The sequence below is a fragment of the Lepisosteus oculatus genome, chromosome 5 (assembly GCF_040954835.1).
Source record: "Lepisosteus oculatus isolate fLepOcu1 chromosome 5, fLepOcu1.hap2, whole genome shotgun sequence".
In the NCBI taxonomy this organism is placed as follows: Eukaryota; Metazoa; Chordata; class Actinopteri; order Semionotiformes; family Lepisosteidae; genus Lepisosteus; species Lepisosteus oculatus.
The window spans coordinates 3,765,571-3,779,176 of record NC_090700.1 but is presented as its reverse complement, the minus strand read 5'-3'; the positions used below and the strand labels follow the sequence as shown (position 1 = coordinate 3,779,176).

At 45.0% G+C, this 13,606-nt stretch overlaps 1 protein-coding gene across 2 annotated transcripts in view; it reads left to right on the top strand.

Moving 5' to 3' along the window:
* Positions 1–12,083, top strand: part of arhgap31 (Rho GTPase activating protein 31) — a 36,453-nt gene extending 24,370 nt beyond the window's left edge. Inside the window, exons 5-12 of one of the 2 annotated variants that reach the window (XM_015341683.2) lie at positions 1,334–1,441; positions 1,841–1,986; positions 2,275–2,476; positions 3,203–3,324; positions 3,655–3,714; positions 3,906–4,580; positions 4,838–5,145; positions 5,553–12,083. In XM_015341683.2, the coding sequence (XP_015197169.2) occupies positions 1,334–1,441; positions 1,841–1,986; positions 2,275–2,476; positions 3,203–3,324; positions 3,655–3,714; positions 3,906–4,580; positions 4,838–5,145; positions 5,553–7,916 (3,985 nt within the window). In that variant the 3' untranslated portion in view covers positions 7,917–12,083. Of the gene's footprint in view, positions 1–1,333; positions 1,442–1,840; positions 1,987–2,274; positions 2,477–3,199; positions 3,325–3,654; positions 3,715–3,905; positions 4,581–4,837; positions 5,146–5,552 lie in introns of both variants that reach the window. The other variant, XM_015341682.2, reaches the window with a different exon arrangement.
* The last annotated feature ends 1,523 nt before the right edge of the window (positions 12,084–13,606 follow it).

Sequence of the window (13,606 nt, the reverse complement as noted above, 5' to 3'; positions counted from 1 at the left end):
GCCTGATGACTTTATACTTTCAATCAGGAGCCACACTGTCAGCATGCCATTCCTAATTACCATAGCTCAGAGCTAACACTATATAGTTCATTCAAATTCTTGGTCATCACACCCAGATTTGCTATGAATACATTTACATTTATTTATTTAACAGATGCTTTTATCCAAAACTATTTAAATCACATCCGGTCATAAATAGGTGCATACATTTCACATTATGAAATAAATTTGCATTCCATGCTAAGAGAGCTAAGAGCAAATATCTGGGCAACTCTCTCAAAATGCGTTGTAACAGTGGTTCTCTCAAAGTTCATGAATTACAAGGATACTGAGCTTTCCCTCTAAGCCACTGCAGTACAGGAGCAGTTTCAGTGTTAGTAAATAATTTATTCTCTCCATCTGGAGGAGCACATTTACCAAGAATTTGCATCCTGCAAATGTTCACTGCTGTCGCCTTGAAAATAAAATGTATGGCCATTTGCTCTGCAGTTTCATTGACTTACAAGTCATCTGGTGCCTTTGTGCTCTGCCCCTTTCTTGCGGCTCAGTTTTAATCTTTGAAATTGCAATTTGTCAAGGAATGTACGAATGAGAATTCCTTTTAAATACACTGTATATAACAATGGTTACCACACTGTGTGGGTGGCAATGTGAAGGTGGGGCGGATTTTAGGGGGTACACAAAACACAGAACCTCAGTGCCAGTGAAAAGTTACAAAGTTCTCCAAACTAACCAAAACCTAAAGGAAAGGCCCGGCTCCATCTTCAGAGCTCTGACTTTGTTGCATTCCTCAGCTGAGACTGGAGAGCTGGCCTGTTAACCAGTGTACATAAATCCCAAGAATACAAACAGGAGGGCTTTTCCAAAAATCACAGTCTTTTCCATTGGGTCAATGCCCTGCTCAGGTTTCTCCTCCCAAGAAACCAATCATCCAAAATCTTTCCAATCAGGTTCCTTAACTCCATCTCTCTTAAGTTCCTTAAAACTGACGAACCAAACTTTGTAAGTTGGCCTATTGTGAGCCAAGGATCATTTCCTCTTTTGGGCATTAAGAATTCTGGGGTTTGTAGTTTCCAAAAGCTTCTCACATCTCTTCAACTGTATGAAGCACAATACTAAGTTTTGTATTGCTAATTTTATCTCTGGTTCACATCAGGTAGCGCAAAAAGCTATTTTTAAGAACACATTTAAAACTGCAGTTAAACTTTGACCCCTTAAACAATGAAGTTTTAAACTGATTGAAACAGAACACTGAAGATACAGAAGTCAAAGGAGTACATTAACCACTTGTGTATAGCTTCTATAAAGTCAGTGTATTTTCTTCTCCCTTCAGAACTTTGGAATATCTGGTCAAACACCTGACACACCTGGCCTCCTTCAGCGCTCAGACAAACATGCATGCCAGGAACCTGGCCCTGGTGTGGGCACCAAACCTCCTCAGGTGAGCAAAGCCTCCAAAACGCCCAGCACCTCTGCCAGATCTATGTGAGGTTTCGTAAGGGTAGTGCAGGCCACTCAAAGAACAATCAAATCATTTCACTTTGGAAAGTTAGTAGCTTTACCTTCAGCAAAACCCAACCAAGCTGTGCTTTGTGCTATTCCTACTAACAGAAAGATGGCCAGCATTAACGTGTCCAACATTTAAATCTTCTGAACTTTCTCTTGCACTTGACCAACAAAGTAATACATTTATCTTACCTGAACCCAAACTGAAGCAGCCTTCAATACATTAGGGAGACTTCCTGATCCCTGGCCTTCATTTCTTCCATGTGTTAGTATCCGAATACTGCTGAAAGTTAAGATCCCAGTCTTCCATTGTTAAAGACCAGCATCCCTTCAGGTCCAAGGAGATTGAAGTGTCAGCGTGCAATGGAGACGCAGCCTTCCTGGAGGTGAGAGTGCAGCAGACCGTGGTGGAGTTCATCCTGATCCACAGGGATCAGATCTTCAACAACAGCACCAGCCCTCCAGCAGCAAAGAAAGAAGGTAAACGGTCAAGATTGCTGTCTGGCACAAACTGAGAAGCGATCTCTCCACCAGGCGTTTGGGTGTACAATAACAATTTGCTGCCTGGAAGTAGCACCCCTATTCCCTTTTCTCTGAAATCCCCCCTCCCCCATCATCACAAGAAAAAAAGAGTTTCAATTAGCACTTCTAGTGTCTATGGGGCTCAAAGAGGTCTTGTTTGCAAAAAATGCATTACAGTGGAACCCTCTCTAAAATAGATATGAAAACTTGAGCACAGCTGAAAGCACTGCCTTTTATTTTTCATAGAGTGCAGTACAGAGACGAGGTGTGCAGCCCTCCCGGCCAGTGGCCAGTGTCCACCCATGAAGCTGGTGAGTCTGGAGGAGGCCCAGGCGCGCTCGCTGGGGCCAAACCACCCAGCGCGGAGAGAGAGGCAGAGAGAGAACAGCCTTCCGGACGCCAGCACCGCTACCCTCTACCACACCGTCATTGACCTGCCAGACAGCAAGTACGGCCTCCGCCTGCCCACCGCCTAGACACACGTACGGTCACAGGCAGTCAGAGGGTGTGTGACCAAGAGTTACAATCCAGAAGAAGGACCCTATACAGAATCCTCAGCACTCGAAAGTACAAGGAGATTGTTTATCCAGAAACTTGGGTCAGGAGGTCAGGCCAGGGTCAAATCTAGTAAATTCACAAAGAAGGTTCAGGGGAGAGAGACAAAAAAACATAAGTGGACAAAGGAAGCAGAGTCCAAACCAGAGAGATCCACAATAACCAAGTCGGGAGAAAGAAGACGAAGTCGGAAACAAGCCAGGGGTCAGAGCCAAAAACCTAGATACCTTGCAGAGAGGGAACCGGAAACAATGCAGCTCTAGCTGGGTAAAACCCAATACTGAAAAGGAGTGGTGTGTCAGGCTGGTTTAAGTAGGCAGGTGGAATAAGGTGTGTCTGATTAGTTCATTGGAAACTGCACTGGAATGTGAAGGAGTTAATTAAGGGCGGTGAGTTCTCCGAGGGCGTGACGTAACATCAAGTAGTCTGTCACCAGCATACAGGGCCACGGAAGAAGAAAACTGCTTGATTAGAAAGTTTCATCCACCTCCGTAACACGTAAATGTACCCTTGTGCCTGAAAATGAAAACAGTTCGGGTACAGTAATTCTCGGTTTCGAAATGATCCATTGTTGCAGTTTGATGCATGCGGGTAATTATTCGCCTGCTTGTTTCAGAAGGAAGTTTTCTGGAAAGTCGAAGAAGTGGAAGTCCATATTTAACTTGGGAAGGTCTATAACGGAGTCCAAGGGGAAGTTGAGCAGGAATGGCAGTGTGTTTGTCAGAGGCCAGAAACTCTCAGGTGAGAGAATGCCCTTTTCATTTCCCTTTTTAAGTCATGAAGGGGGAATTTAGGGAGTCAAAATGGAGTTACTGGGGCTGACACCCTTTCTTTTAGGGAGCTGAGTCAAAGGATCAGAAATGGCATAATAGCCGGGACTAAATTGCATATTATTTTACAGAGATTTCAGTGCAGGGAGTGCTCCAACGTTACATAATGAAATACATACTGTATGTACAACCAGTAAAATGAATTACTTAGTAAGCGCTTTAACCCAACACAGTTATTTCTGTCTCCTTTAAATTAACTTTATCGTTCTGGTGGACTCTGATATCTTCTTCTTGTTAACAGAGAAGGCCGCTATTCGACCAGCCAAGAGCATGGACTCCCTCTGCTCTCTGCCCACGGAAGGTAACGCAGAATTATAACACTTAACCCTGAATTACACAGCCAAGCACACTGCACACACTGGTTGGTACACGCGTATTTTAAGCCCAATCTATTTTAAACCAAAATCCAGTAAGCAGACCAGACATCCTCACAGTTTTGAGAAAAGCCTGGCGCTGTGGGAATTTTTGAGGGCTCCTGTTTGTCTCTCGTAGATGACGACAAGGACAACGAGTTCAAACGGTCCCCTGGCTCAAGCGGGCTCTTCATGCCAGCCTTCAAATCCCGAACGCTGGGCTCCGGCAGCTCTTACGACCTGAGCAAGACAGACCACGAGTGGGACTACGAGCCGGGACAGCTTCCGGGAGCAGAGGGAGGGGGGTCGCCTGGGCCCCCCCGGGACGCCAAGCCGGCGACAAAGACCACGCCGCCCCCGCAGAGCACTGTCCCGGAGCAGCTCAAGGTGTTCAAAGGAGAAGACCTGAGCAGGTGCGAGCCCACCTCCCCAAAGACCAGGAGGATGTTCTACTCCACCAGCGCCAGCGACGGCACCTCCAAACCCGCCTTCCCCGGCAGCCTCTTCCCGCTGGAGTCCTCGCCGCGGCACCAGCGCAAGGCCCTCAACATCTCGGAGCCCTTCGCCGTCTCCGTGCCCCTCCGGGTGTCCGCGGTCATCAGCTCCAACAGCACGCCCTGCAGGGCGGCGGGCAAGGACAAGCAGACCCTCCTGTGCGTCAGCGAGGAGCCCTGCGCCAAGCCGAGCGGCGAAGGCCCCCTCCCGGAGCGCGGCGTCGGCAGCGGCACCTCCTTGTCCCCGAAGAGGAATGAGAAGCACGTGACTGTGGTGAGCGGCGGGGAAGCCGTCATCATCAGCATGGACGTCACGGACGGTAAGACCAGAGCAATCGCTCTTGAGCACGCTTGCATCACTCTCTTTATCGTCTGTATTCCCTTAGGGGCAGTAAAGGTGAATTCAACTCCGTTCTTCACTATGACCCCTGGTGAGCTATGCAAGGACAGTAAATGTGACTCCACCAGTGGTTTCAGAATACTAGTCTGCTTAACGTTCCTGCTTATTGCTGCTATTTTTTCAATTATTCCAGATGCGCAGCCTTGTGATTCCTGTTTAAATTCTCCTTCTTTTAAGGACACAAAGGACAAAAAACTGACCTGAGGGAAGGCCACGGGCAGGTGATTGAGATTTCCGAACCTCCCCAGCTTTCTGGACCTGTGTCAGGAGAAGATAAAGCACACTCACAGACCGCCAAAGCTCAAGAACCTCCTTCGGAGCCTGGAAGGCATGCCTTCTCACTGGGCCTTGATGCTGCTACTCGAACGGATTGTGCACAAACAATCAAGCCCAGTGATCTGCGGCCAGCTGACTCTGTAACACCTGAGAAGCAACTGGACATTCTGCAGGAGCAGCATCAGGGAATGAGCACGTTATCCGAGCTGGTAGGGCAACTCATCTCATTGCCAGTGCGTTCACTTGATCCTTCCATCTGTGAACCAGAAGGTGTCCTTCCCATTATCTCACGTGTATTTGTCACAGATTCTGATATCCCAAACTGAATCCTTAGATCTTTCAGGAATGAGCATTTTCTTTTGTTAAAAGCCCTCTTCCCCAGCAATTATTTTTTATACACTTTGAAAGGGTAAATTAAGGGCTAGCTAAATTCTGTCTTATTTTTTTTAATCCATTTTAAAGAGCTGACATTCATCGTTACAATACACCTACACCTTACTGCTGATGCACAAGCATTACAATGTCATTTTGCAAATAACTTTAAGGCATCAGAAAGCACTTAAGTGATTATATATTATCCTGGAACAGTGATTCATGTACTCTTCTTTTTCTGCAGGATGGGACATCAAATTCAATGGATGAGCTGTGGCCTGAAATTCAACTTGAGCTTAAAATCATTGAGCCAGATGTTGATCTTATAGAAGACAAATTTGAACCAAGCCCAGGTTTTACTTTCAATACCAGTGATGATGTGCTGCCAAATCCAAATGTACATACAAAGAGAAGAAGCAGTTTCCCAACATACCCTCTGCTAAGTATTGGACAGTCTGCAGTAGACCACAAGACATTCAAGACAAGCCCGCAGGATGAACACACACCCCAGACAGATTTCAAGGGCAACTCAGAAAGAAGGCTTTCATTTGATACTAGTTTTGAGTTTAATCCAAAGACAGAAATTGGGAGAAAAGAAACTGAACAGAAACCTTTACACAAACAGATGAGTGGCTCAGGGAGTAGATCACATCTTCCCCCATTGTTGCAGTCCAAGGACAAAGACCGAAGGCCCTGCCCTGCTGTGGAAACACAAACCTTCCCGACTAAAATCTCAGAGTCTGTTTCGGACTTGACCTGGGTAGGCCCAGTGGCCATGAGAAGAGATTCAGAATCTGGCCCAGAAGATGGTTCCAAGACCAAGGAAGTTCGCACATCAATCAATCCTGCAGGTCTGATAGATGTAGCTGGAAGATGTGAAAAAGCGGCCGAGGGTCCCAGACCTGTGCAAGCGGGTGATAAAGATTTCCCTGTGGAGCTCAGGAGAAGTATTGTGAGGCTTTCGAAGCACATGGAAGACCGACCACAATCCCTTGACTTGAGTGAGAGGGATGAGGAGGACACAGGGGCTTTAGAGTTGGTGGAGCCCTGGGAGGATTACAGCACCACCACACAGTGGGTAACTAGCCCCCTCCATTCACCGAAAGCAAATGATTTCTTTGAAAGGCCTGAGGGAGTGCCTTCATGTGCGACCACAGAGAACATCTTCTTCAACAAATCAAACCCAACAGTCTCTGCTGATACCAGACAAGGTAAGAAAGAACTGCAGGCGGATGGAATCAAACACACCAACCCCGATTTCAGTTTCGAGCCAATATCTCTAGGATGTGCGTTCCAGGCACAAGGGGAAATGTCTTCCAAAAAAAGCACTGATCTACAATCACAGAAGCCTTTGCTGCCTCTTAACAACTCTGCAAATCAGGTTGAAATCAATAAAAAAACAGGAACGCCCCCTGGGATTATCCAAACTGCAGCTCCCAGAGACTCATTAAGCCACATAGGGCCTGCAAAAGCTCAAACAAGGAATCATCCACGTTCAGAAAAGGAAATGGACGCCACTTCTCAAAAACATGCCGTGAATGAGATTCACAGCCTTACATCCCAGGAGGTCTTAGAATTGGACACACACAAGGATAATACAGTTCAGAAACACAGGCCATCCTCCCTCAACTTAGATCTCGGGAAACAGTTCACCCACCCTTACTTGAAAGAAACTTTGGGCAATCCCCATCAGCAAAACACAGACTTGTCCTCTGCAGCTTTTACCTTCAGAGGCTCAATAACTCCATCCGAGCCCCTCTGCGCAAGTGAGAATAAGGGGAAAGCAAAGTATAGCTCTTCATCTTTGGAGCTAGAAATGTTCCTGACAGACCGGCAAGCTCCAGTGCGCCGAAACTCTGCCCCCGTGAGCGTGTCTTCCATCAGGACCTCCTTCATGGTCAAGACGTGCCAGGCCAGGGCAGTCCCCGTGATACCTCCGAAGATTCAGTACACCCAGATACCTCAGCCTTTGCAGGTCAAGAACTCCGAGTGTCAGCTGGAAAAAGAGCCCGAGAAAACCGCGGGAAGCTCCTCCAGCAAAAGGGAGCCCGAGCCCTCCCCACCTCTCCCGTTTGTTGGGGATCCCAAGGATGAGAAGGAGAACAACGAACCGGCTCCCAAGACCATCAGGCAGGCCGGGGGTAATGCCTCCGTCGAGATGCCTTTGTCGAAATCTGCAGCCCCAACAGATCCTCCCGTGCTGAGACGCAAGCGCAGTTCCAACGGAGAAGCCTTCCTGGATTCCCCTCTGTCCTCCAGGCTGGACAGAAGCCCGGGCCTACAGAAGCCTTCCTTCCGGGCTCGACCGAACAGGCCACAAAGTCTGATATTGTTCAGCCCTCCGTTCCCCATCATGGATCACCCAGCCTCTGGAGAGGGCAACAAGTCACTGCTGTCCCCCATCAAGAGTCCCACCGAGACAGCGGCTCTGGACGCCCTTTCCAAGGAGTTTCCCGACAACCTGAAGACTCCCGAAGGGGTCACCCTGAGAAATAAAATGACTATGCCCAAAAGCGGGCAGAGGCTAGAGACCTCCACAAGCTGCTTCTACCAGCCTCAGAGAAGGTCCATGATATTTGACAGTAGAAGTAACAGGCAGATTGAATGAAGCAACTTTTTTAAGAAAGAAATTTTATAGACTCCTTTTGTACCGGCCACAAATCGAGGTGTTTTCCAGTAAATGTGCCAATGCTAAATTATCCTATAGTACTGTTTTCGTAAGGCATTTTGTGTTTTAGTTTATAAATATGAGAAAGTTTTTATTCTGATGTTAACATTATATATCTAACATCACGTCTGGCATTAAAAATTACGTTTTGTGTTGCACTAACCAGATGGTGTGCCAAAACAGAAAAACTGAACATAATATATATAAAAAAACATATATCAAATTGAATTTATAAAATTATATTTCCCTTGATATTTTCTTTCAGATTCCTGAATTTCAACAATATGTTCCTAAGGAATGATTTTAGTAGGAAAGGTAGCCAGCCTCTTCTTTACAAGCCTAACTCTAACAAAACTGGAAATACCAGCTGTGTTGGTCTCTGCTACTGGTGCTGTGTGCACACAGGTTTAGGTCATGTGTGTTACTACTTTAAGATGTGACACTTGTAATGAGATGAACTGGATGTAAAAAAAAACAATCTTTATACAGTTTATCCTAATGATTTGTTTAGCTGGGTGAGATCAGACAGCATGGTTTTAAACAACTTTGACAAGCAAAGAAAAAGGTAGCAACAGGAAAAATTCATTGTTCTCGTACTGTAGCCACATCTACTGGGCTTCAAGTTACGGAAGCTTGTTTCTTTCATGAGTTTCTCAAAGATGTTCCCAACTGTCTCTTTGTTTCTTCATAAATATTTTAAGCAGGCCAAAAATACAAGAATGCCAAGGTAATGCAATTTAAGAGGATTTCTACCTTACATTATTTCTTACTTTTCTTTAGTTTCACTATCCAATAGAGAAAAAAAGAAAGGGCAATTTGCTAGATTCTAAAGTGTGTGAGGGTAATAAAGACCTTTTCTTCATTGTAAAGCTCTACATGAGCTCTGTTGGCTTGTTAAAGATACTATACTGGATTTCACAGGGTATATATCACAGTTGTCTGAGGAAGATACAGTCTGACACAGTCTCTTGTGTGGCCCTCAAGACTGGGCATCGTGTAAGTCAGACAATTAACCCTACAGTATGGTCTAAACACCCTGAAATTTCTCACAATTTAGACTTAACTCGCAAGTGAGTTGTTTAGCTTGTTCAGTATGAGCCTGTTTACTCATACTGGGTAATAGACACAGCAGATAATCATCTGCTTTCAGGCAGTTATGCATCTGGCACCGTGTCATTTTGTGATCTTTATCTTCCATAAACAGAGCGGGGCCCCAGTTAAAGGCAATGTCTCTTTATATAAATAGGAGGTTTCTGTTTTTTGATTTAAAAGATAGGTTTACAATACAGTGTCATCTGCTGGAAAGATGCGCTTTTTAGATATGGAACTGATTCCATACATGTTCAAATCACTGTTTAGGTTCTGCAATGTGTATGGCTTTGCTTTGTGCATCGGATTTCTTCATACAGGAAATGAGTGGGAAAAGGCAAAATAAAGAACAAACATGTACCCTGTCCCTCTCCAAAATGAGCATAGGTTTCAGACCATCCTGATGGTTCTGTAGGCTTGCAGCGATTCCATGAGCTCCTTCAGGTCCCTGGCGAACAGGACGTCTTGTTGAACGCACCTTAGAGTTTTCTGTGTGTGGATTTGAGCGAAGAGGTTAGGAGGCAGGCAGCTGGAGACATGGACTCATCTGACAGCCCTATCTGTGAGGATAGTGACGGATGTATGGAGCGCATTTAGGGAAAGTAGGGAAAGGTCATAGGTCGAGAGTATGCAAAGGCCTATGCTGTGCTTAGTGCACCTCCACACCTCCCATAAGGCCTGTGCTAATGAAAAAAAGAACATGAATAATTTAAGTTTTAAACATGAAACACTTAGAAATAAACTGGAATTAAAAGATTTTTTAAATTTGAGTTTAATGCTGTACTTTATGGAATACAAAAAAAATAATTGAGGCTAGTTTTACCTGATGTGTAGATACTGCCCCCTGTTGACCATTGCAGAGAACAGCTGTGGGAATATATTATCATGAAATTGTGGGTAGATATTAGGGCAGCATTTTTCACTGTGGTGTTTTGGGAACGAGGTATGCACAGAATAAGTAGAAAGGTAAGCAATGTAGGTCAGCCGAAAATACAGCTGACAGGACTAGTCTTAAGAAGGTGTAGAATTCAGAAGTGAACGAGGGTGAGAAATTAAAGCTTCAGTTTGTCTCCTGACAGCTGTTCACACGTGTCATCCCATGTTTTGACAGAGCCGAGAGCTAACAAAGTGCTTCTTTACAATCAAGACTTAACTGATGAAGTGCTGTATCACAGCCACACTAAGAGCACAGAGACAGTGCCCTGAACCTTTGCACAGAAGCACAGCAGGGCCCCAACGAGCCCTGAATCATATATAGGATTTTCTTAAGACCCTTTACAATTGATTACACAATACTTTCCCCTTTTTAGAGGTGCAGATACCTGTTAAATAACACGGAGCCTGGTTTGAACAAATAAACCTATGCAGCCCATTTATTTTTTAAATAATTAAAATGACTACTTCACTGAGAACATGGGTGGGACAAAATCCAGAAGACACTGGGCCCTGCAGGAGCTGAGTCTGAGACCACCGGTTACTTATATAACAGGGGTTTCTAGCCCTGATTGCAGTGAGCCCAAATCCAGTTAGTCTGACAGGTCACCTGATTTTAAAGATCGACAACTGTGAGCTACTGATGAATCAAGCAAGCAATCTGTTCCCTAAAGACAACTCACATTTTAGTCACATTTCTTTCTAAATGACTTCAATTAACATATCACCTGTTTAATTGATTGCAATGAAATTGGTATCTTGAGAAATTGGTGATTTAATGGTGATCTACAGCAGCTGCTGGACTGGTGTTTTTTATTTCTGGTATATGCAGTAACATTCAACAAACAAATGACATGAGACACGATCGATTAAAGACTCAGGATAAAGCACTTTAAAGCTTGCTGAAGCTAAAGCAAAACAACTTAGTTTGTGTAGAAGAAGAAATGGGACAGAGATCTGAGATAGAAGAGATTTGTAGGACCTGTTATCTTAGTGGTTAGGAGAAGAGATGTTTGAGGAAGTCAAATAGATGAGGTGTAACTCTCCCAAAGATCCACAGTTTAACTTTCTAAGACATGGTAGATAAGAACAGGTCAGAGCAAGAGACTCCTAGCTGAAACCCACGCCCAAAATATTATTTTTATATTCTCTCTCTTTCTGGGTGGGGCTTTATTATGCTGATAGGTCGCAATTTAACACTTCAATTAAAGAACAGCTGCTTGAAATTATGCTGATTGTCTCATGTAGGTGTTCTCAGTAGGTCATGTAAATTCTCCAATTATTCTAGTCATATCCAGGCAGGCAATTTTAATTAAAGAATAGTGTTGCAAAGCTTACTTTAATTGCATGATCATTAAAAAAAACACCTTTGAATGCGATTAACAAAAAAGGGCTGGAGAGAGGTACAATTTGTGTATTCTACGGAGGCGAAGAGTTTTGCATTTTTCAGAAGGGAGAGCAATGCAGTGAGGATTTAGGCAGGTGTTAACCGAACCCCTATAAATAAGGTCCCGTCACTGAAACTCTTAAGGAACTTTGTCATGGCCAGGGTCCATCATTAAACTTCAGGACACAGTTGTAAGGAGCAACATCCGGTGGCCTCTGCTATACTGTACATTATACTGCCACACTGCTGCAGGAACAGACACTGCTTCGTAAGTCTGGGTCTGTCTCTCAAGATCTTGGTTGTTCCGTTAGCTGTGACAAGCCCAGAGGTCTTTAGTGGAATCTTCTGCAAGGCCGAGGGAATTTACTTACTGCTGTAAACTACCCTAATAAATATGCCGCGTGTCAAAGGAAATAATAGGAATATTTTTATCTTTGTTTTAATAGAGGGGCCTACATATCTTTGTCACTTTCCAAAAAAACTGTACATTACTGTTGGCATCTAGGTTGGTTTACCTGCTGTGTAATGACTCTTGTTCCGGAGATTTCTACAGTGTTAGTTTTGTATTAAAAAATGGTAGTTTTGTATTAATTAACAGTTCTTGGTGCCTGAAACTGGAGAATATTCACAGTAACTGTATGCATTTGCTGTAAGCCTTTACAAAATAAAATAAAGGGTTACTTTTTGCATTTTTATAATATGCGCTGTGCTTCGAGGTATTCAAGTGTTTCAGACATAACTGAATGTCATGCTCATTATTGATAGAGTATTTGTTAAAATAAGATCTGGAATGTGTTTATTCCCCATAAAAGTGTACAATCTACAATGAAAAGAAAAATGACCAGACCCAGCAGTTGACAAAACCCTTATATCCAGATTGCATGTATGATTTTCTCCCATAATCTACCCTCGTCATATATTAATATTTTCGGAATTATATCCTGTTTGGAAGGTCGAGGCTCGTCTTGCTCTTTTAAAAAAAAAAATCAAGTGCCAATGAATTCAGAAGGAAATTGTCATGAACCCAGTTCTTTCGGGAGAGGAAATATGTCTCGTCTCGCCGAAAGTTTCACTGGGCACGGCAGCATCCTTTTGTGCAGGGCTCGCAGGCCAGCGACCCCTCCTGCTTCATCAAAGGGGAGCGAGTGGTGTCTCCGCGCTGGACGGTTCCTCTTCCTCTCGTACAGTACTTACTGTAGGTGCGCCAAGTAAAACTTGGCTCGCAAGGGACACGACTCCAAGGGCACAAATAGGATTTCGGGGGGTCGAGGTCACCCGTTAGCGTCCCCACGGCGAGTGTACAGTACAAGGAAGCAGGAAGGGTTGCCTTTAACAGCGTCCCGAAAGAAAGCTGTCGGGGGGGGGACGGGGACTGCGAACAGTGTTATTTTCCATCACGCCAAACAACTTAAAATGTTCTCTTTACTACCCGCCTCAAACACCCTTTTGTCGAGGCCGTGTGTGCTTAGGAACAGAGATGGACAAACCCCTTCCCAACCGGTGTCGGCTCACAGGAGCGAGTGCCCGCGATGTACGCGCAATACCAGCCAGGCCCGGGCGCTTCCAGACCCGAAGGTTTCTCTCGGGGTCGGTCAACGAGCTTTAAAGCTTGAAAGGAGCTTTATTTACGACGACTTCAGGATGCACACCAACTTCGAAAACACCGCACCCCCCCTGCCATCGCACCGTCCTCTTTAGCTGAAATGAATCTGTGGGCTTGTCCTCGTCAGGGGAAAGACCAGGCCGACTTGTCTGACTGCCCGGCTCATCACGGACACCGACTCCGCGGCGGGCACGTCGGCACAGGGAAAAGCTTCTGCCGGAGACAGGCGGTGCGAGGCGCAATATCACCCGTCCTGCCTCATGACAAAGTGTTGCATGAAATCAATTATTTAACAGCCGTGGCTTTCATAGAGATTTGGCGAAATGCCACTCTCTCCATTACCTATAGCATTACTCATCCCAGGCACACATATCAGCGACGAAAGATCACATCAATTGAAACATGTGAGGGGGGTTCTCAGGGCGACACGTCCTGGAAGCGCCTCTTATGATGATGATGATAACGTGCGGTCGAGGTGGCCAGAGCAACACAGAAAAGCAACCACAACAAAAAACGAAGAGTGTGGCATGAGCGTCGCTAGGAAGGGTTTGAGTTTACAGCTGTCGCATGTCAAGGCAGAAGAACATAACATTGGCAGAGAAAATTAATTCACATACC